At 37.0% G+C, this 23,776-nt stretch overlaps 2 protein-coding genes across 3 annotated transcripts; both read left to right on the top strand.

Annotated features, from left to right (window-relative positions):
• The first annotated feature begins 449 nt into the window (after nt 1-449).
• LOC113685944 (sodium/mannose cotransporter SLC5A10) lies at nt 450-23,633 on the top strand. Of its 2 annotated transcripts, XM_089206338.1 has the most exons (16): nt 473-552; nt 716-799; nt 3,132-3,415; nt 5,238-5,318; nt 5,954-6,058; nt 12,841-12,900; nt 13,856-13,960; nt 14,332-14,437; nt 14,951-15,031; nt 15,489-15,790; nt 16,868-17,085; nt 17,883-18,027; nt 18,807-18,894; nt 19,626-19,874; nt 20,601-20,813; nt 21,169-23,633. In XM_089206338.1, the coding sequence occupies exons 3-16, from the start codon at nt 3,320-3,322 to the stop codon at nt 21,426-21,428; spliced, it is 2,109 nt and encodes a 702-aa protein (XP_089062464.1). In that variant the 5' UTR covers nt 473-552; nt 716-799; nt 3,132-3,319; the 3' UTR covers nt 21,429-23,633. The 2 variants fall into 2 exon arrangements, with proteins under 2 accessions (XP_027059334.2, XP_089062464.1); XM_027203533.2 differs by lacking the exon at nt 716-799 and having other exon boundaries at nt 450-552.
• On the top strand, nt 7,273-11,696 carry LOC149046011 (uncharacterized). Its single transcript, XM_089207829.1, has 3 exons — nt 7,273-7,308; nt 10,865-11,033; nt 11,483-11,696. Exons 1-3 carry the CDS (start codon nt 7,273-7,275, stop codon nt 11,605-11,607), a joined length of 330 nt encoding a protein of 109 aa, XP_089063955.1. The 3' UTR covers nt 11,608-11,696.
• Nucleotides 23,634-23,776: the final 143 nt, after the last annotated feature.

Below are 23,776 nucleotides of genomic sequence, written 5' to 3'. Positions count from 1 at the left end.
AAACCAGAAATCGTGACAGTTTTCGCCATCGTTAGAGGACAGATTAAATTTGTTTAGGGTTGAAATGTTACCAAACATTGAACCTGGCGAAATTTTCATGCGAAAGGCAAACAGAATATTATTTTTCATCATAAACACGTGAGATAAATTTGCGGAAGTGAATGATTTTGTTACCATGCTGGATGTGCGCTGTTACTGCATCACAATTCATTTACAATGTAGTTGAATATTCTAGAAAAGAGATCACTCCTTCAAATCAGGGCTATGGGCAATAAAAATAACATGCAGTTGACGAGAATGCCGTGGATTTTATGCCGGTTCAGCTCTTTTAAACATGAAATATTCAAGTCTTTTCCTTCAAGCGCCTCATAGGTCATTAAGTGGAATGTTAAAGTTCTTCTTTCCCTATTGGATAAAGCTCGGCAAGAGGTAATTAGGAAAGCTATCAAATTCGCGGGTCCTATTTCGTGGTAAAAAAGTACACTAGACAAAAGGTGCTGTTGCACAGGACATTGCACTACAACAAAAGCCACGGGCCGTACGTAATTAACGGTAAGCTATAGCAATCCAATTTGTGTGAATCTTTCTTGCATTCGAAGCTGTAAAGAAGTAATATCAATGTTTGAGGAACGCAGTTTTGTTATCGATTTTTCGTGATGTTATTTCTGTAAGCTTCAAATTTTGACATGAATATCACTGGGACTCGCCTCTACAGGTCAAATGCCTAAAGCCAACATTCGAAGAAAAAACCCATGCGCTCCTGAACTTAATTCAGAAACAACGCCCCAAAATAACTGAGGTAAAACCATCATTTCTAGATTTCGTTTGCAATTTTAAAATTATGAATTGCGCCAACGGTATTTTACTGCCTTGCTTAAAATAGCATAAGAGGGTTTGGTAGCCCAAGAATGATAGCATTATATTGTGCGGTTATGTATCACGCTGTTTTCTTGTATGCTTTCAAATTTCGTGAGCCAACATTGTGTGTATCTCTTTGAACGTATTTGCCACCCGATTATGTAATGTACCTGTAACTCGTTATCGATGCTTCTGTGGTCGTGAATAGAAAGACTCTCAATTCTGCTCAAGAGGACGTTGTCTAAACAATGGGTCTCTCATATAATTGCTTTTAGGTAGGCGAACTTTTGAGACATGCCTTAGGGCAGCCGTTCACAGAATTCGGAATAAATAATAATTTGTTGACATTGGGTTCCGAGTCACACTGTCTGTGAATGCGCAAATATTAAAAGATTTATTCTGAGAGTTCTGTATTTAGGGTTTTTATACTATCGCCAGTATTTGAGCGAAATATAGATCAATGGGATGAAAGGTTCAATGGTTTCAGCGCTTAATAAGGCAAACTACTATCGCAAAAGAATTACTCCAATTATCTTGAAAATACAAACCTAAAATGCTACTTCGCTTATCAAGACCAAACTGAAAGTTTTCACGCGAGCTTGAGTCTGGAAGTTGCTTCCTTCATATCTAAGCACTAGAATGCTAATCGCATATTTTTGTTGATATTTATAGAAGAGCCAAGTAAATAAGTTTGTCGTGTTACTCAGGTTTCCAAAGCCTTCGATGCACAGACTCCGTTACGTAACACATAACCCACCTCACTCACTCACCGAACAACGGATTGTGACACTTTCACGCAATACTTCGCTGTGAGTCAAGCGCGAATAAATTCCCTATGAAATCTCTTTTAAACTTAACTAACATAATTTTAATGAGATAAACATAGGGATTTAAAGGCCATTCTGTCAAAGTGAAAGCTGGTTAAGTTAAGATCGAGGGTGACGTTATTACAATATAATATAGGCCAATTAATTCAAGTTGGTTTGCACAGTGTGGTCTTTGAATGATTTCGTTTCACCGCAACTCTAAAAGGACTTTCGCGTTTTGTGGTCATCACATTACCCATAATAAACCACTTTCTCTAATTTTGTAGACTTGCACGCTTCTTAAGAAATCAAAATGGTCAACAATTTTTTTTGGTTGATGTGTTATGAGCACGCGGAAATAACAAGTTTCCTCGAGGGCACACGTTTTTTGGTAAATTTCAATATCAGGTCAAAGCTTGGAGTGGACAGGATACTTTGAACGCAAGGAATCTACTTTGATGTATCTTTTAATGAACTAGTTAAATCCAATCTCTATTGAATGTTTGCAGGAGCTGCAGCTGCAAATTCTTCATGAATTTCTCGAAAAAACAAAACAAAACAAAACATAACATAACAATGAATATATCGGAAGATGATCAGTTCTTGTTGAGTATTCTAAGTCTTTGTTGTCATCCAAAACAGTTTCAATGTGTTAGATGCTGTTCATGTCAGTCAAAATCGATTCTGCAACCTTTACGTCGTTCGAATGATGAAATTTCAAGGACTTAAAAAATGTTGCAATTTTTTTAGATGATAACATTGATAATGATGATGATGATAACAATAATGATGATGATAATATTTTGTCAATCTTTTTTTATCTCCGGGTTCGATGGTCAAAGTTTGTATTTGCAATTGTTCACGTCCAATTTTTTTTTAAAATTTCTCTCGATCAAGGTACAACTTTTTAGAGGTTACGATTTTAAAGTGCAACTTTTTCACACTTGCACTGTTTTGAAGAATATTGAATCATAAGAAGATAAAATACATTTAAGGATCAACAATTAGATGCCTGATTAAAATAAACAATGTCAATTACGAAAGAAAACATAGAATTTAAGTCTTTGTTTGTTTTATGTAAGCTTATAAGTCAAGTCTTAAGATGATTTGCAAGGAGAGTCCAATCAGCTCAAGCGTACAAGTTATTTTTAGTTGTTAACTAAAAAGATCTATTTTTTGTAGTGATTATTTTTGTAAGTCTTTGAAGTCAGTTTACCCTTTCGATCCGCCGTCCGTCTTTGGGCTTCCTCCCATTCCTGTATTTACGGATCAATAGGCAATGCTTAAAAACAAAGCGTTGCGGGTTTTGAAGGAACCAATCACAAATCAGAACGTCAGAGTGCTGCGTCACTCACTCCTTTTTCACGCCCCCAACTCTCCCATTTACCGAAGGTTCCATCGCGTTTTGCAACATTGCCTTTACGTAACATTGAGTGTAATTTGAACCGGTTGCTTCTTCATTCGCAGGAAATTTCATCAGGAAGCTGATACCTCGCCGAAATCTCCTCAAGTTTCTGAAGTACGATTTGAAAGGTTCAAAGGGCAAAAATTTGCAATCAAGACAGCCGAGGTTAGCTGCTATTTTTGAACAAATTGAGTTGTTGCAACGTGGAACTTTGGCGCCCCTCCGTTTTGATCGCTGAAAGACAATAAACATGACGTTGGATGCTGAAGACCAAAAGCGCCTGAAGGTCGCCGACTGGATCATCATCGCGATCTATTTTATAGCCTGCATGATCGTGGGACTGTGGGTGAGTTTAACACAATCTGCAGTTCATTAAAAGCCTTCGGTCGTAAACCTAGGCGAGGTTGTTTACAACTTACGCTGTACGCCTCGTGAGTCCAAGTTTTGTAAGAATATTTTACAGAAAATTTTAGTGTTACTGCCTTTCGGTAATTGTCATATTTTAGGAGACGGCATGTTAACTGAATTGGATTTCTAGGAAAGGCTATTTGTCGAACAAGAGTAGATCTTGAATGCAGGCATAGCCAAAACTCAAGATGTTGACAACGCATCGTCTCAAAACAAATTTGTCGCGGCGTTCCGGAAAAAAAAAAAAACAACAAAACCCACACTAGCCATCTGCTACGGTTGCCTTGTTATATTTTAACCTTCGTTCTCCTCGCATTCTGAAATTTCGATGGAGAAAGTCTCGCAATGTAAGTAGTTCGTCTTAGTAGACCGTAGTGTCTGGGACCTGTGCATAATTTTACACATGTTCTTGAATAGAGTAATGCTCAGTTGACCAATGATAAAAGTCGTGTGCAGATTTGTCTTTTTCGATCCCTATTAAAACTTTGGTTCGAATATAGGACTGTAGTGAAAAGCGTAATTACAGCGTCGTTTTAGCCAGTGTGTATCGTGAGCTTCTGTGATATTCCGCGCTTTGAGTTGAGTCGACAAATGACCCAAACAGATGTAATTTTACGAGACTGACAGGTTCTTGATAGAGCTTGGTTGATTTTTAACTTTTCCAGCAGAGCGCTGTTACATCATTCCTTCTCCTGTTTCTTTGAATTTATTTTTCCTACAGTCCCAGCCATGGATCTCTGATTTGGTTGTGTTGGTAACAGCCACTTAAGTTGGGAAGGCAATTGTTTTTTTACGTTATCGTTTCCTACGCATTGTATGCTCTCTGTCTAGTTGTCAATCATCTTAAATATGTGACAGCATGGTGTATGCAAATTGCAGACTCATGGGAGTTTGCAAGAACAACACACTTTAGAGTTTGCATCATATATGTTGGCAAAATTTGTACGATAAAAAGGTCCTTTGGAAAGGATAGCACTCAAGAGTATGAATTAGTGCAGTCATGTAACCTTTCTTGACCTCTGTAAAATACAAAGCCATATTTTAACCTTGGGAATGAAGCCAATATCTCATTGAAAGCAATAAATGTTTTGCTTTGTTTGTGTACATATGGAGCTCTTGCTTTTCATAGTGGCTGTTCTGACCATTTTAAACCTCTGCAGTGTGAATGTTTTTTTCAGAATACCATAAAAGTGGAGTCGAAACTATTTTTAGGATTTAAAACAGTTTCATATGTTGTCCATCTTGCCACTGCCTTGAATTCTAAACATATTTTTCAGGATTAATTGGTCTAAAAATCTTCAAAACTCCTCTTCAATGTATCGGAAAATCAAGAGTGTTATTGAATCAGACATCTTGCTAGAAAGGAAATGATTAGAAACAGCGGCAATATACAGCTGAAATACTTAAACTTGTCTATCAATGACTGCATTGTTATGGATTCTTCCACTGAAATTTTGTTTTGATCTGTTTGTAGTAATATGTAACAAATAGTAGAGGAATACAGTTTATATCAAATATTTATTGAAAGCAGATAAAGTGTAATATAAATTGGCAAACAAGCACAATAATTCTAAGATCTTGTTTACTTTTCTATAGACAGTGGAATTAACATTCGTTCTACTCATGCGGAAAAAAGTTTATTTGATGGTTGAAAGTTTGTGCCCGATCTTCACAAGTATTCACAGATTACTAGGTGTCTCATAAAATATTCTCTGTCATTTAAGACCTAACTCAAATTTTTTATTTTATTTTTTTTTCAGTCTAAGTTCCGAAAACAGAGGGGTAGAAATGAAACTGCCGAAACATATTTTTTGGCGGGAAGATCTGTGATGTGGTGGGCGGTAAGTTGTTTTTAACCTGCATATTCTCCATGCTGTTTGCTATACATTTACTAAGATGCTGACTAGGAGAATCCATACAAAAATTGAGAACTTCTTTATTTGCTTAATTCTTATGGGCTGAATAATGTGTGATTCAGGGGTGATATTGGAAGGAGAAAGTAGAGGCGTCACTCTTTGGTGTCAAGGGTAAATGATAAAAGAAGAGGAGACAAAAAGCTGTACTCTTTTTGATCTGTACCAGGCTCAGGTTAAAAGCATCTCTCCCTTTTTTAATCGGCTGGTAAATTAAGTAGCAAACTGTGTTCTTGAGGACGGCACTTGGGACAAAATTGCTTGTGGTATACAATACATCGAGGAAGCTAAGAATCTACCAAGTTGACATGTTTTCCCATAGTAAAGTACTGTTTTTATTCCAAAGTTAGGAAAGAAGAAGGAGTGTATTTAGGGGAAGGGGGATGTGTAAAATGTACCCTTAAATCCTCTGAGATATGGTTACACCCGTGATTGAGCCCTGAGATAATCCGCTCGCGGTCAGTTTGCATCTCATCCCAATTTGATCTTGATTTCTCAAACATAACCTTTTTTTTTACAGCACATATCTTTGACTCAAATTCTGTTTCTTGAATGTATTTCAGGTGGGGCCCAGCCTTTTTGCCAGTAACATTGGCAGTGAGCACTTTGTCGGATTGGCCGGTTCTGGAGCAGCAACAGGGATTGGTGTTGTGTCATATGAATGGCAGGTAAGGGCGCTGTGTAATCAGCTTGGATTGATCGCTCAGTGGTTATCATGCGATTGCAGTTATTTGTAGGAATTGCATGCATTCTCTTTGCTTGTAATGCTGCTGTATTCAGGAGATGTACATTGTACCTGTGGAAATAAGCATTTTTACATTTGAATGGCTACAAATAAAGTTTTTGTTTCTGTTTACTTGCACTAGAAGACGTAATTGAGTCGGAGAAATTTTGCAAAGTCCTTGTGGTAGGACATAATTTGTTCCCTGTTAATGATTACTTCATTTCAAACTGGTGTGAGCTTTGCTAAAATTGCAGCAACAAGAGGAGTTGTTAGTAGTGACTTGTTTTGGAAGGAGCAAGAAACAAAGCATGGTTGATGTTGATGTTTTTTTGCGATATTATGCTTGTACTCCCATCTGGTTTGTTTTCTAAATAATGCGCAGCTGATATTTGTTCCTAAATGCTGTGCTCTAGATCACAAACAAGCTTAGTTTAGGTTCTGTGTGGGTATTGGTGATCTTTTTGTTTTGTAATGATATATGTGATGGGGCGCTAGGGAATCAGAGCATGTCTTTCTTTCTTAATAAAAATTCACAACAGGAGATCAAGGCAAACGAAAAATTGCAACATTTTTACTTTTTACTGTGGACACTTCTCTGTCTTTTCAGTTTCCTCCTCCACACTTGTTGGCATCCTTAATAGCAAACCCCCAAAAATGCCTTTAAAACGATATATTACACAGTAATCATTGTCCAGTTGTTCATCATTCTTATTTCAAGCAAATTTGGCATTTCCTTTGGGCGGGATTGAATGAAATGAAATTTTAATTTTTATAGTTACTTTCATTTAAACTCTCTTTGGTTGTTTTGCGGCACAATATTAACAATATTCGTATAGGAAAAAAAATATTTTTCATTAAAAAACAAATTTAATTATTTCCCAGCTGCATCTCTATTGCAAGCAAACAAACAGACTTTATCATAAGTATATTCTTTTGTCAAAATAAACTTTGAGTCAAAACACCCCAAAGCATGTTTTCTAAAATCATAATTGATGCTTTCAAAAAACAATAGTCCTTTCACTAGAACAATGCAATTGCTCAAGCTTATCTTCCACTTCATAATTGAATAGGATAGTTACCGCAATCTCTTTTTGATAATTTTAATTTAAAACAATGGCTTATTGGCCTAATACACCATTCAGATAATGTTGTAGTGACATGGCAGAATTCTTGATGATAACACCACGAGTGGCTGTTTGGTGCATTTTTTCTTCTCTCTCTCTGATTAGTATACTTTGTACTCATTTTGATGAAACTGCTTTATAAACAGTCATGCTACGTACTGCGTAACAGCTAGGAGGTGCTGAAACAAGCTGTTGCTTTTATGGCACACAAGTCAAGTGTGGAGACCTCAGTACTTGTATATGCAGCAGCTATCTAAAGATTGACACACATTATGATTTTGAAGTTATGTTAAATGAAATTGCATTATAAACATTCTTGCCGCATATTACGTAACAGGGAGGTGCTGAAATAAGCTGCTGCTTTCATGGCACATTAGTCAAGTGTGGAGACCTCAGTACTTGTATATGCAGCAGCTTTCTAAAGATTGACACACATTAAGATTTTAAAGCAAGTTATTTTCAATGAAAATGCATTATGAACAGTCATGCCACATATTACATAACAGCTGGGAGGTGCTGAAATAAGCTGTTGCTTTTATGGCACAAGTCAAGTGTGGAGACCTCAGTACTTGACTGTATATGCAGCAGCTATCTAAAGATAGACACACATTAGGATTTTGAAGCAAGTTATGTACTTAAATACTCAGATATAAAAGGGATACTTGTGTGACCTTTAACAGAGGTTCAATCTAGGCATGAAATAAAGCCTAATAAATGAAGGCGCCATATTCTGCCAAGGTCGAGAACTTAATGTCTAAAATGTGCGGCTAAACTAAGAGGCAGATAAAAGTTAGCCCCATTGTTGTGCAGCAAAACATTTTGATTGTTTGTAAGTGGGAGACTGTCTGTTGGAGTTGAATTTAATTTAACAGTCAGTTATGTAGTTCTAGTTTGTTCCTAATAGATAAAGCTATCAGGAAGTTCTGATAACCTGCCATAGATGTTTTTTAGTCTGCTGCTTTTTCATGGAGCTGGTTGCTTATGCCTCATTTCACCATAATTACTGTTTAAAAAAAAATTATAATATCATTGATGTGTCATTGAATAAATTTATACTGAAGCCATTACCTCTTTTTTTTAGAGGAATTGAATGTATAATTGACCTCAAACAGGCTTACATTTGGGAGTTATTGTTTTTAAGTATTTGCTGGAGGTTTCTGCATAATCAGTGGAACATCTGAATAATTTCTAGACAGTGTCGTATATTATCTGCCAAAACATCACGGGATCTTCAACAATCTGACCTATTGCCCTTTTGTATTTACTTCCTACTTTTAAACTTATTAACCCTTTCACTCCCACAAGTGACCAAGACAGAATTTCTCCTTACAATACCAATACGATATCAAGCAGGCAGGTGATGAGAATAGAGAAGAATATCAATTATGGGATTATTAGTTGATCCAATATCAAATTCTCTGAACTAACATCACAAGAATTGTATGGCAGATGATAAGGAGAATTATTAATTAGATCTTTGTAGTGAAACCCTGATGAGTGTATTTACCGTTGCAAATCCTAATAAATAGGGAAGATCATCTTTACTGTAGGAACCCTTGCGAACTGAATTCCCAGTTTTCTGGGAATTCCTAGGAATTCCTAGGAATTCCTAGGAATTCTCAAAAATTCCCAATTATGCAAATGACCCTTGCAAACTGAATTCCCAGTTTTCTGGGAATTTCTGGGAATTCCTAGGAATTCCTAGGAATTCCTAGGAATTCTAAAAAATTCCTACTTATGCAAATTAACTCTGATTTAAAAAGCTTGGAATTACTGGGAATTTCTGGGAAAGGAAGACTCCAGTTTTGTGAGGACTTGGAATCCCTAGGAATTCCTAGGAATTCTCAGCTTTACAAACTACCTATAATTTAAGAAGTGTGGAACTCTTGGGAATTTCTGGGAATTGAATTTGAGGCAATTTTAATACCCTGAGGTCCACATAAATTCTAAGAATTTCTCAATACCTTGAGTGTGAAGGTTTTAAGAAAAAGAGTAATTTCAGAGGCTTAAAACTTTGGCTTAATAAAAGGTATGCTATACAAAACTTACCAAGAGATATACATACATGTACACGTTTATTACTTAACGATCATGAAATTTATTACTCAAACTAAGTTTTAGTAAATCTTTACATTAATATGGATTTTCTCATGAACCAGCTGTCTGTTATGTTAAATGGAAATTGCCAACTTCCACAATAATTAACAATAATTACATTGTTATCTTACTTCCCTAACCTACATTACTGGTTGCCTTTGTTAGAAAACCTTGGAACAGTCAAGCTCAGTTGCCTCAAATGCTGTCAGAGACTTTTTGTTGACAATACTTTTAGTAGAAATTTCATGCCTTAGACAAACAAATTCAACACCTAATTAATCTTTCTTTTTTCATGATTGTTGTTGCTGCTTTTTTTCAGTTTTTTGCTCTATTTTCATGACTAATTGCTGTAATTTGTTTTGCTGTTTTTATTCTTACAAAACATTTTTGTAAGAGTTCCAATACCTGTGGATCATCCACACACTTTGCAAACATTTGGCATGCAGACAAGACAGAGGTAGTCAATGTACCCTTTGAGGAAAAACACCTTTTATATGACGTTTTCAATTTACTTTATTTGAAACTCTGATCTGAAAATATTTGTCAACAAGACTTGTTAGTAGTGAGAAGTACCAACCAAGTTTCCTTTCATAACTTAATTTCTTAAATGTCCCAATCACTGGATCTCCCAAAAAAATATTACATCTTTTTATTTTTGGTGCAAATTACAAGTCCTTCTTTATATAAAAATGAAAAGTGCTAGTCATACTTCAATAATAACAGCTCTTAAGTTTACTTGTTGTTCTTTTCTGTCTGTCAGCTATCAACAAAATTGTTTTATACTTCGGGCAGTGCGTAACTATTTGTGGACCAGAGTTCCAACGCACCTCTGTAATCGCATATAGCTACTCCTGTCTCTTGTACAAATGTTTCTCCTTTGTAAGACGCACTCTACTCTGTTGTCAATACTGCTTTAAGTTCAGTGGAAACGACTGACTGAGGAATCGAGATGGCGGTGTTGGAACGTGTTGCTGAACGCTTGCTACGGTCAAGCTTTGTAGATTTAGGTACTGGTACACTGGGATCATCTATGTATCTCTTACACTTCCGAATGTGGTATCCTTCTTTTATAAATATGAGGGTAAAAGACGATTTGTAGTCGCATTCAAAACTGTGATTGGCTTGTGTTATTTCTCACCTTTGCCATTAACACAACTCAAGTGAGTTTCGAGTCTTTGTTTCCTCGACAACTTTCGGCCACAAATCGTGCATTTGTAATACGATCGATTCTTGTCGATTATTTCTACATAGAGTGAGCTCACATCTTTATTTATATCACCAAGCTATCCATCTTCTAGAAGCAGAGAACCGGTCGGAGAAGTCAAAATAAAGTTGGGCGCTTCTCTTAACACTGCAATCGGCAAGCCAGCGGATTCACTTTGCTAGCCAATGACAAGTCCTAAAAGATCCACGTGATCATGCCCGTGATCGGAAACAAAGAGGACTCCATTTGGCGCTCATCTTTGAATGTACTTTTCATCGGTTGATCGCTTTTCTCAACTGTTTTGCTTAATATAACATTTCTAAAGATAGCTTTTATTGTGGTTCAATGGGAAAACGAGAATAGCGTGAGTGTTGTAAAAGAGAAGAAAGTCGTTGGCGCCGTGGAGTTAAAAGAAGGGACAACAGTTGACATATGGACCGGTACAAACAAGGGTCGAGTGGCCATCTGTAAAGCTAAGATTTTGAAAGTTTGTGGTGAGTAAAAATTGCGATATTCGTTGTGATCAAAATCTTATAAAAGAATAGATGTAGCGGGTTTAATTAAGCTTACATAACGCTCGGCGCAGCTGAAACTAGAATAATTCTGAGAATCGAATCCGTCACTTGCATGCCGCAGTTTCTTAAGCTTATGCTTTACAATGAAATAAACCTATCAGTAAGGTTTCAAGATTCCTCTAGTCACGTTTGGGAACATTCAAGATTCATAACAAACCTTAGTATATAAAGAAGCCCTCCTTGGTAAAAACAAAATAATGTATTCAGCCCTTTTTAAGTAAAATCCATGAGAGAGATGTACTAACTCCATAACAGAGATTTCTCAATTTGAGAATCCAATGAATGCCCTTTTCCTCATAGCCATCTTAAAAGACTGGTCTGAGCTTTAAACATACATATTTTAATATATTATTTTTTTTCAAATTCAGATGTCAAGGAATCCAGATACAAAATGGTCAAGGTTCTTGTTGACAACCTCATTCAAGGCCAACTCATTGTGAGCCCAGGAAAAAAAATACAAACAGTACAAACAGCAGCTAAGTTTGCAGTTTAGGATAACTTCATTCTAATTTATTGTTACAGTTACAACAAGATTTTAATCAAAAAATCAATTTTAATTGTCTGTAATCAGCCCCTTCACTCCCAAGAATATAACTGTATAAATATAACTTAAGATATTGTATTTTATGGAAAAGAATCAACAGATTTTATTCACAATTTGTGTCAAACCAAATTTAATGATTGATTAGAACTATTTTATATGAATAGCTGTAATTGAGGATTAATCCGTATGAAGTTTTCAAGAAAAGAAAAATAAATCAAATTCCATCCTAATATTACCACACATTGATGTTAATAATTAATCAAAAATATTTTACATGTAAGCCTTAATTAAGCTTCTAAATAAATTTCATTGAATACTTGAATTTTAGCTGGGTTTTTTTAATTTTAAGTATTTATTTTATATCATTAGCCTCAAATGTTTGCTTAAAATTCCCAGTAATTCTTAAACATTCTTAAAAATTCCCAAAAATTCCCAGAAATTCCCAGAAATTCCCAGAAATTCCTAGGAATTTTTTAGATTTACAGCTTTTCAGGGAAAGTCATTGGTTCTCTGAGTTGGAATTCCTAGGAATTCCTAGGAATTCCAAGTCCTGTTGGCTATAAACTTGGAATTTCTGGGAATTTCTGGGAATTTCTGGGAATTTCTAGGAATTTCTAGGTTTTTAGAACCAGAGTTGTTATGGTTGGGAATTCCTAGGAATTCCTAGGAATTCCCAGTCCGAATTTACCGTGAAAATTCACACCTTTATTCCTAGGAATTCCTAGGAATTCCTAGGAATAAATTCCTAGGAATTCCTAGGATTTTCCTAGGAATTCCTAGGAATTCCAAAAGCCATTTCGCAAGGGAAGCTTTGATTCTTGGCCAACATCTCAGTTCATTTGTCAGCCGACGTTAGTAATAGCAAGTCAGGCTGACAATTGGGAATAAATTTATGCCAGAATTTGGATTTCAGTCATGCATGTTGCAGGCTGTGGATGACTTTATGGGGATTAAAATGCAATCATTTTAGGCTTCTTGATTAAAAAATTCCTGATTGGGTTACTACTTGCTAACTGTTGTTAGCAGGCTACTATTCAAAGAACACCCTTGTGAATTGAAAAAGTGTCCCCTGACTTAATACATGTTCCTTGATTAAGGTGTCCTTGAAGAAAAGTTTTATAAACTGTGGTTTATAGTTATATTTCATGCAGAACAGTCCAATTTGTTTTTAATCATTTGTAGGCCTGCTGGGTGTTGCTGCTTCTTGGATGGGTTTTCCTGCCAATTTACCTGCGATCAAGGGTAAGGATTCCTGCTATAACCCTTTAACTCCTAGAATTGATTAACAAATAACTTCTCCAGGGCGTGAAATTGCGCCTAATACAGGCGCCAATGCGACTAAATTTTTCACTTTGGCGACCAAATCCTGAAAGTTAGTCGCCAAATTGGCGACTAGAACGTTTCATCATAACCTTACCAAGAGATATAGTGAATTAAAAAGATTTGCAAAGATAAATCCGCGGCAAACTTCCTCATTAAGTTTGTTTCCAAAACGTAGCACATGCATCTCGATCGATAACTAGACGCCATCTTGGATTTAGATGAGCCTGAAAGTTGTATATCATCCATCCTAGTGTCCACTTTGTAGCACGTTAAAGATCTTTTCCCTAACTTAATTTTGGAGGGTCTATCTAGAACGCTGACAGCGTAAAGAAAGATTTTGTTTGTCTTTGAAAATGGCGACCAACTTTTTTTGAATTGGCTACCACTTTGAAGAATTTAGGAGCCAAGTGGCTATCAGAAAAAAAAGTTAATTTCACGCTCTGTTCTCTCTACAATATTCATTCACTATTCAGCAAACAGGTCATGAAAATACTACTCAATCTTGTCAGGTAGAGGTTCTCTTGGCCTAGCACCAAATTCTTGCAACTAATTAAAAGGAAATGTGTAGCAGTTTGAGGGGGGAATTTACGATCAGATCTTGGGATTGAAACAGTTAATAATTTAGAATGGAGAGAAAAAGTTACATGTTTTTGCTTTTGCTTTAATTTGTTTCTTTTATTTAAAATTTCATTTTCAAGCTCCAAATCCCTGTCACCTCATGTTAAATTTAAATTTATTTGTTGATTCTGGAATGAGCTTTGTAGTAATTCCAGTAATTCTCCTATGCTGATGTGACCCTCAACTCACTATGAATATATTGTGTGCAAACATTTGCAACAACAGTGTTTTTTTTTTTTTTTTTTATCAACTGCAGGTGTTTACCATGCCTGAATTTCTGCAAAAAAGGTTTCAGAGCCAGTGGGTTAGAACATACCTTACTGTGGTGGCTTTGTTCTCATATGTCTTCACAAAGTTTTCGGTGAGTACACCTTGGAGTGAATTGTTACAGTACTAACTGAAACCTCTAGCACATTGTGTGTATGTTTCATCCAGAGAACCTGTGTGTTGTGCTTGTGCAGTGACTTATGACAGTTCACTTAGAGCGGTTTCCTATTGCAGATTTGCTTGACTCACAAATCTGCAAAAAAAAAAAAAGAAGATGATACCTTAGAGGGTCAGCAATATTTCACCACCCACCCTTTAAAAAAAATGGAAATGCTAGGAACCCCAATTTGGTCTGACACAAGGGTTTTGGAAGTGAAATTGACAAATTTTGATTCCATCTCAGATTTTCAATAAAATTCCATTATCAAGGGTGTCATAAATCAGTAGTCATTGTTTGTATTGTAGGTTGACATTTATGCTGGTAGTTTGTTTCTGTATGAAGCAATTGGCTGGAATATTTATATCTCTGCTGCTGTGACCTTGGCTATAACGGCTGTCTACACTGTCCTGGGTAAGTTCAATACTAACAGTTCCTAACTAAAGATAGTTGTATTATATCTACATGTACTTGTGTTCAAATGTGGCTCATGTTGTAGGAGAGGTGGAGGCAATTTTTTTGGGCTGGTTGTGGGGTCAGGTGTTAGAGCCAGCTGGTTCAGTGTGTTTGGTTCCTGAGCAAAATGTATTACCCTCTCAGTGCTCTCACCACCTAGGGCCCAGTTGTTTGAAGGCCAATTAGCACCAATCCAGGGTTAAATTTGAATCCAGGTTTCTTTGTTTGTCTATTCAAGAGCCTTTTTCAGAAAAGTTTCCTTGTTCTTTTAAGAGCATCCAATAATCAAATTGTAGACAAAAAGAGTTAAACAGAATTTTTTTTTTTTAAGCTTTCAGGTCAGAAATCAAATTTCACACTAACCCCACAGAGATAACACATATATCGGTCACAAAACATTCATTGGTTCCTTTGATGCTTAACATGGAGTGAAAGTTTAATTGTTACTTATATTTTCTGTCTTCTCTGCAGGTGGTTTGACTGCTGTAATCTTCACCGATGTCCTCCAATGTACCATCATGATAATGGGTGCCATTGTACTGGCAATATTAAGTAAGAGCACATGATTACTTACATTAATCAAAACTGAAACAAAATTCTTGGATGTGATTGGTTATCACCAGCCTGATTTGAGTACTGATTGGGCAGTGTACATGTCATCCTTGTAATTTGATAATGTAATAGGACAGTTAAAGGGACAGTTAACACCTCATGCCTGTGTAAGTGGACAGAGTGCGTCATGTGCACATGCTGTTGTCTTGCATTTTGCTGAATTAACTGTCTGTGGTTTTTTTTTTTTTTTCCATGAAAAGATATATTAATCAATGTTCATAAAGAGTGTTTTTGGTGTCATGATTTACTGTCTAATCCAATAATGAGAGGTGTTCACAAATTATTTGTAAAGCTGCACCCCCCCCCCCTCAAATTTTTAACTTTGCTAGTTATCTTTTATGGACTTGGTGTGCCGGCGGGCATCAGTACTGATGTTTTTTCTAAATATGGTTTTAAGGCTTTGTGAAAGTTGGAGGATACAATGGTCTTTGGGAAAAGTTCGGAAGTGCCCAGGGTAGTCCTTATTTACCTACTGTTGTTCCCACCACAATGGCAGTCAATATGACGAACATGACGAACATGATGCTGGCGAACATGACGACTGCTATGCCAACCACTGGACCTGACCTAAGCGGGTGCTTCAAATTGACTCCTTACTGGGCAAACATGTTCCGTCCAATAGATGACCCTGACTATCCATGGCTTGGATTGTGGACCACTCTTCCTATTATGGGAGTCTGGTATTGGTGTACAGATCAGGTAGGTCAAGCGTATTTTTAACCCTTTACTCCTTGACATCAGTATACATATTCTCCATTCTGTTCTCTTTACTTTTCCTTTGGTGCCGATGAGGAGAATTTGTTTGAACAATCAAGAGCTTCTTTAATTGGCTAACATTTCAATCTTTTATTCATGGGACTTTAAGGTTTTGATGAAGAGGTATTGTTGCGAGGAGAAATTAGGTGCTTGTCGAAGGGTTAAAAGGCAGGGCGTGAAATTGCGCCTAATACAGGCGCAAATGTGACTATATTTTTCACTTTGGCGACCAAAATTAGTCGCCAAATTGGCGACTAGAATGTTTCATCATAACCTTACCAAGAGATTTAGTGAATTAAAAAGATTTGCAAAGACAAATCTGCGGCAAACTTCCTCGTTAAGTTTGTTTCCAAAATGCAGCAGATGCATTGTGATCGATAACTAGACGCCATCTTGGATTTAGGTGAGCTTAAACGTTGCATATCATCCATCCTAGTGTCCCCTTTGTAGCACATTAAAGATCTTTTCCCTTACTTAATTTCTAGAACGATGACAGCGTAAAAAAAAGGTTTTGTTTGTCTTTCAAAATGGCGACCAACTTTTTTTGAATTGGCTACCACTTTGATGAATTTAGGAGCCAAGTGGCTATCAGAAAAAAAAATTAATTTCACGCCCTGAAAGGTCAAGGGGTCAAAAGGTTGAGGGTATCTGGAGGGTGTGCCCCATTGCAAGTAGGCCCCATATTTGTTGCACCCACCCAAAAATTTTGCACCCGCTTAAACCAGCTCAACCCTTTGAATTATCATATTATTTCCCTACAGTAGAATTCATTCCTTTTGTATCAAAATTGTAATTTATTGTGATCAAATGTAAAACCTCAACAACACACTTCTGTATATATGGTAACTCAGGATGAAAATGGTTACACTTGATTGCACTTGCATGCACATTTTCTGTCAATCAAAGATCTTAACTACAATGTATGTTCAGCCCCAGTCTTCGACAAAGTCAAGTAATCAACAGCTTGAGCAAGGTGACGCTTCCATCTTTGACATCTTTTGCATCTTTCTTTACTTCCAGGTGATTGTTCAGCGTACCTTGGGAGCTAAGAACAACATTCAGGCCAAGGCAGGTTCCATTTTTGCTGGCTTTCTGAAGATCCTGCCCATCTTCATAATGGTGATGCCAGGAATGATCAGCCGCGTCCTCTACCCTGACTCCATTGGTTGTGCAGATCCCGTCAGCTGTAAATTTCACTGCGATAATGAGTGGGGCTGCTCTAACAATGCCTATCCCAAGTAAGTTTATTGTTCAGCCTTGTCTTGTCAATTGTTTCATTTGCACATAGTTTACCTTTTGAAGGGCACCATGCATGCTGGTGCATGTGCTATTAAAGAATTCAGCTGTGCATGACCATTTGAAACATATTGTTTCCCCTAGAATGTTAGTCATGCGTCAATTATAATTTTTTGAGGCAGGTTCTTGAACGCAAGGAAGAGAAGGTTTTCTTGGACATGTGTGCTCAGTGAAGTTCGCTTAAATGCTCTCAAAGAATTTCTAAGTTTAATTCATATTATTGTGGTGTACTTGGAAATCTCAGGATTAAATAGGAAGTTTTCACTCTATACTGTCATCTAAAAATTACCTCTGATTTACTATGATACTAACAACTTTACTTTTTCAGCCATGTACACCCTTAAAGCACGTCATTATGTTTTCCATACTGTTTTCTTTACATTTTTTATGGTACTGACAAGGAAAATTTGTTTAACAAGCAAGTCAGAGCTTCTTTTATTGGCAATTATTTCCTTTAGTTTTGTGACCTTATTGATTGATTTAACAGCAATGTTCACAACAGGAGAAATTTGAATTTCTCCCTTTTGTATTAAAGGAGTGAATTTTTTCTAAAATGTGTCTGAAATGGGATCAGGATCTCCCCCACCCTTCCCACCCCCTTAATCCTTGCTACTCTCCTTATACACGTGTTCAGAGAGGTTACTAGTCTTGGTACCCAACCATTTTTTATCTGACGGTGTGTGTCCACAGCTTTTTTTTCTTATCAAGACATATTGGTTTGTTTGTTTTTTCTTAATAGACTGGTTCTTAATGTTCTTCCCACTGGATTGGTTGGCCTGATGATGGCGGTGATGATGGCAGCACTGATGTCTTCTCTTTCCTCTGCTTTTAACAGCAGTGCCACCATCTTTACTGTGGATGTGTGGCTCCGCTTCAGGCCAATGGTATGCGAATGTCAAGGTTTTCACCCAGAAAATATAAAATAGCCAGTAGAATAGTGTTCACCCTTTACACCCAAACATCAATATGCATATTCTCCATACTGTTCTCTATACATTTCCAAAGAGGCTGACAAGGAGAATTTGTGTAACAATCAAGAGCTGCTTTAGTTGGTGATCATCTCCTCTGTTCTCATAACTTTCATGTTTGATTCAGGGGGTGATAATTATAGTAAGGAGAAATTAGATGCTAGTCACTCTTAGGGGCTTAAGGGTCAAGTAGCATAAAAATATTCTTTGCAGCCAAATGAAAAGTAGGTGTGGTCTTAAACATTTCGCTCAAGAATTTGGTGGAATGGGTGGAGAATTCTCTGATCTTTGGTATCCAATGAGCAGCCTTAACTTTTACTGTGGTTTTTAACTGTGATGAGCTTTCCAAAGGTCTCCTGTCACTCCACCTGTCACGAACAGACCTTGCCATCATAAGTACATGTAATTCTAAACTTTACTTACCTGATGCTTAAAATGTAAACGGTGGAGGGATAGGGAAGTTGAAAACTGAAGGCAAAAGCTACTGTTATCAGAGAAATGAGTTTAGCACTTTGTGGGATTCTACATACACATGTACATGTACCTTATTATATACCTCAGTCGCGATAATGAAGAGATCCTCTGGACAGTATTTGTAAAGAGGCTGTTTCTTCAGGTAGTGTGTTAGCTAAGCAAAGACTGTCTTCTCTTTGTAAGTATTTACAAATTGCATTTCTTTCTTTTTCATGCTGCAGGCCACAGAAAGAGAAAAAGTCATTGTTGGCCGGGTGGTTGTTGCCCTCCTTGTGGTTGTCAGTTTATGTTGGTTGCCAATCATTCAAGGTATTTCAACTCATTATTATCAACATCATCATCACTGGGCATCATATGGATTCTGTATGTCACTTAGGGAATGAACAAGTTTCCAGAATTCAGCCAGCATTTGAGGGCCACAAAGCTGGCTCCAAAAATTAATTCTTTTAAGTGGAGTCCTGGCGATTGTGTTAATTGTTCTCTCCATGATTTTTTCTTCTTTGGTGCTGCATGTAGGTAGCCTGCTTGACAATTCTTTTTCTCACAACACTGGAAATAATTTGTCCAGTTAAACTTATTTTTACTCAGGCACAGCCCATTATTGGCCAAAAGAATATTTATCATGCCATATCTTAATGAATTTTCCCTCCTGCCTCCCATCCCCACAAAACAAGTTTATTTACAATTCCATTATTGCACATGCAGCCTTAAATACACCTGTATTTAAAACTTGAACTAAGCTTGGAATTAGATTCTTCTCTGCATGCTCAAACAACTGGACAAAATGACCAGCCATCTGAGGAGTTAACCAGACTAAACCTTTATTTGGACATTGGCTACTGAGCACCAGTTATTTCAAGCCCTGAATTATGTAAATCATTTCGCTCCTGACAAAACAGTACTATCATAATTTTCAAGCATTAAAAAGATAGGTAACCACTTGATATCAGTTTGCTTTTTTGTGAATCATGTCCACATGGCTATAGAACACTCTCGAGTCAAACCAGTCATTTTATATTTATGTACATTTTTGTCAACAGGTGCTGCAGGGAAACAGCTTTTTGTTTACATTCAGACAATCCAATCCTACCTTGCCCCACCAATTACTATGGTGTTTGGGTTGGGTATCCTGTGGACAGGTCTGACAGCAGCAGGAGCGCTGTCAGGCTTGGTGATTGGGTTCTTGCTGGGAATGGCCAAGTTTATTGCTGGTAATATTTGGTCAGATCCTAAGTGTGGTGAAGAAGATACACGACCTGGATTTGCTAAAATGCATTTCATGTTTTATGGTGAGTAAATTTGATTGTTGAGGATAAAAAGTTTTGAAAATTATACAATAAGAGTGACAGCTAAAGAAACAAAATGAACAGGTTAGTGTGCTAGAATCTGCTTTCCTATTCTTCAAATTTTGATTTCAAAATATGGCTTTGGACTCTTTAGTTAGCAGGACTTTCAAGAAACACTGGCCTCTAGCCCTGTTTTTTTTTTTTTTTTTTAAGATTGGATAGCACTATTCATTGGATAAATTACTCTTGGATGGATAGTGCAGTTCAATTTGTTCACACTTATCCACTGGATAGCGATTCATCAATTGGACAGCAATTTATCCATTGAATAGTGGTATCTACCCTGAGAGCAACCAGAATCTAAGGCAAGATGGCCAGTTGAGGGAAAAGGAGCATGGAAATGCTCTTTATTTTTGCTTTGGTTTTTAATAATTACACTTTGGGATTCTCACCCACAAACTAAAAGTTAGAGCTATTTTGTCTGGCAAAATGAACCATACCTAGTTGAGCAAAGGATACACTTATAAGCTCGAACAGAACAAGAACTGCTACCAAAAGCATGTTGAATGGTATCTGTGTGAGAGTACTTCTCATCAACCTTTCCGGCTTCATTTCAATGACCACAACCCTGAGGGCAATGGGTGTTTCTTAAATTTCTTACTCCAGGCTGATGGTCCAGTTTTATAGAAGATCATCAAATACCAAAATTTTAACTTTTTCATTTTCTAGCCATCATTATTTTTGGAGTGAGTGGCTTTATCATGGTTGTGGTGAGTTTGTTCACAAAGAAGATCCCACGAGACGAGCTTGGTGGCCTGACTTGGCCAACAATCAATGAGCCTCCCATCTCATTTGGATCCATTGGCGAAGCAGATGAAGCTGAGAAGGTGGAAATTGGTGGTGTGACCGGTACCGAAAAAGTCGAGCTTTTGGAAAAGAATGGTAAGGTTTCATTGTTGGTGAAGATTATTTATGCGGAACATTTTGGGGATTTTGTTTATTGTGGTTGAGTTACAAACAGTTGCAGAATCAAAACAAGTCGTGGTGGACCAAATATGTATTGTGTGAATGATGAAATATCACCATACTGTGTATTTTAAAATGAAACTCTCATGAATAGCCAAGACGGAATTTTTTTCAAGCAGACAAGTGATGAGTAATGTATCAACATTGGGATTGTTAGTTGATATAATACAAATTCTCGGAACTAACATCCTAAGAATTGTATGGTAGACAGTAAGGAGATTTACTAATAAGATCGAAAGGGTTAAAATTATCCGCCGTTGGTAAATTTCAGGCCATCCAAGTCCAACAACTCGTGTGGAAACTTCTTTCGACGTTGAAGGAGAAGTTATCAAAATCGAGGAAAAGAATGCTGTTCCACCCAAGCCGAATGTGAATGGCGAGACTGTGGCACTGGAAATTGCAACAGGCGAGAAAATCAAACTGAGTGTAGTCCAGTTTGTCGAGGAAGATCCTGCTCTGAAGTGGTTTTTACGAATCATGACTGTCCTGTTACTGGTTTGTCTAGTTTTCCTGTGGGTGTACTTTCGCTAAGCGACATGTACAGTATAATTTGTCGATCCTCGCATATAGTGTGATGTAAAGATATGCTAAGGTGCAGTGATCATATTAATAGGATGCGCATCACCATTTACATCATGTATATCCTCATATAATCTCATGCTGGTTGATAAGTACCTAAATATGTACGTGAAGGTCGAGAAACCGACCACAAATATTTTAATGTATGTGCAAAAAGAGGTGTAATGGTATTTGTGTTGTCTCTCTGATAGAAGAGAGATGTGTTGGAAACGGTGAAATCTTTGATTAATTTTGTGGTGTAGACGATTTTTCCTTTAATGTAGTAAGGGTATAGTCCTGCAGATTTTCAAAGCCAACCGGGACGTTCATTTAATTATGCTGGTGAAGACATTGATCTGGAAACCAAAACCAATTTTAACGACACTCATCGTTGTGGTCATCGTCATCATTATCATTATCATCATCGTCATCGTCATCACAAACAACAACAAATATATTAAATGGAATTACAACAGTAATCAAGAGAATTCGAGAAAGTCTTAGACCTTTTATGGAATAAGTTAAAGTAGCAGGTTGATCGTAGGATCTAAGATAGCGAACCTGTGTGGCTCAGGTAATCCTACTTAAATTTTTTCTTAGAATTACACCTCCATTTTGTTTTTCTTCATTACTGTGAAGCTTGAGGGAGTATCGAACCGTTTGAATCAGGTCTAAATACTCTTGTACGGCAAGTTTCGAAGTTACAGTCCTCATCTGAAAGTTTTGAAAGCTTTCTTGCCTCGTCTTCCCTTACTTCTATTGTCGAAGACTATTCTGTTTAACTGGAGAAAAAGAAACTAGATTTCATATTCACGTAGAAGTGTATATTTAATAAGGTTTGACAGATAGGTTTGCGTGTGTATAATGTAAAGATCTCGTATAAGCTAGACTTTGCTCCGGGGCAAGTGTTTGCATAGCTAATTAAACGTGTAGCCTTTGGTCACGATAAAAACCTGGCTAGGTTTTGAACCAATTTATACAAAAGAGATAGAAACAGTTTCATTTAACTCTGTGCTTTGCATTAGTTTTCCAATTTTTCTGCCCCTTTTTACTGACAGCAAGCTTTCGCGCGCTTTTATGTGTTTTGCGCTCTGCGCATCGGTAGCAGATTTTCCCGCTCTTGACACTGGTTACCAATATTTTCGCGCCTTTGGAAGTTTAAGCTGCTAAGTTTCCCGCTCTTTGTATTGGTAACAGATTTTCCTACTCCTACCACCGTTAAAATGCTCGCTTTCCTCATTGGGCGTCGGTCTTCATTTTTATGCCATTTATCAAGTCGTCATGTGGTCTCAAGATTATTTTTTTTTCGTTGTTGTTGTTGATTTAGAGTAATTTTTCGCTAGGAACGAACAAAAACACTTTGAAAAAAATATTTAAATTTTTTTCGTTATAGAAAAGTAGTTTTATGAGTCAAAGGTTTCTGCCTTTCTTTCCTTTGTTTGTTTGTTTGTCTGTTTAGGGGTTTTTATCATTGTTATTTTTTTCTTTTTCAAGTGAGGTCAGATTTCTCCATTTTTGAGGGGTTTTTTTTTTTTGGTCGATTTTAAGCAGTTTTCTCGTTCAACACACTTTCCTTTGTTTTGAGCCAGCAAAACAACGGAAAGAAAAACCTAAGCCGAAGGTTTTAACCACAGCATTTACTGTACGCATAAATTATGGATTTAGAATTTTTTCACATTTAAATGTTAGGGTGTGAGCTGCTCTAGACATTGCTTGCTTTAAAGTGGTGAAAAATAATTAAGATATCGGTGTGACATTTTTGTAGATTGAGCAAAATCGTTCAAGGATTGTGGAGCAAAACCTGCCTAGAGCTTTTAACATGTAATCATATATATATTTAAGATGAACATAATGTGTAGACCTAGGAATTTTTAAGTATACCCCAAACTTAAGAGTAAATTAAGAGCCAGTTCAACATACATACTAGCTTCAATTATCCTCTGTAAACTAGAAAGTCAGTATTATGACAAAGTGGCTTTCTGCAACGGAGATGAGAGGTAAAGGGTTGGGAAGGGGCAGGTGTGGAATGTCCCTCCCGAGTTGGCCGAGATTGAACCAAAGTGAAACTCAAAGCAAGTAATCCTTTACCTCTCGCACCCGTTTAGATTTCACTGTACAAACGGGACTTCCGATCAGGAGTGTAGACAGTTGATTAAAGCTCAATGTACAAGTTCTTGATGTGTTCGTAGATCTTGAGTTCCCGAGTTCCCGTGGTCTCTAATTCACACACCCCACCCCCCTCAAACCGTTTGTGCCCCTTTAAGAATTGGAAACTGCTCTCCTGCGGTTAAAGAGGAGAAGTTACGAAATTCGCGTCAAAA

Source organism: Pocillopora damicornis, chromosome 5 (assembly GCF_964200805.1).
Source record: "Pocillopora damicornis chromosome 5, jaPocDami1.2, whole genome shotgun sequence".
Classification (NCBI taxonomy): domain Eukaryota; kingdom Metazoa; phylum Cnidaria; class Anthozoa; order Scleractinia; family Pocilloporidae; genus Pocillopora; species Pocillopora damicornis.
The sequence above is the reverse complement of the archived record's forward strand: the minus strand, read 5'-3'. Positions and strand labels throughout refer to the sequence as shown.

Excerpts from the sequence above, each read along its gene's own strand:
- LOC149046011 (XM_089207829.1), top strand. The coding sequence starts at position 7,273 with ATGGCAGAATTCTTGATGATAACACCACGAGTGGCT. Across the intron at positions 7,309-10,864 it reads TGATAACACCACGAGTGGCT|ATAGCTTTTATTGTGGTTCA; the intron begins GTTTGGTGCATT and ends ACATTTCTAAAG. Across the intron at positions 11,034-11,482 it reads TAAGATTTTGAAAGTTTGTG|ATGTCAAGGAATCCAGATAC; the intron begins GTGAGTAAAAAT and ends TTTCAAATTCAG.
- LOC113685944 (XM_027203533.2), top strand. The coding sequence starts at position 3,320 with ATGACGTTGGATGCTGAAGACCAAAAGCGCCTGAAGGTCGCCGACTGG. Across the intron at positions 3,416-5,237 it reads GCATGATCGTGGGACTGTGG|TCTAAGTTCCGAAAACAGAG; the intron begins GTGAGTTTAACA and ends TTTTTTTTTCAG. Across the intron at positions 5,319-5,953 it reads GATCTGTGATGTGGTGGGCG|GTGGGGCCCAGCCTTTTTGC; the intron begins GTAAGTTGTTTT and ends AATGTATTTCAG.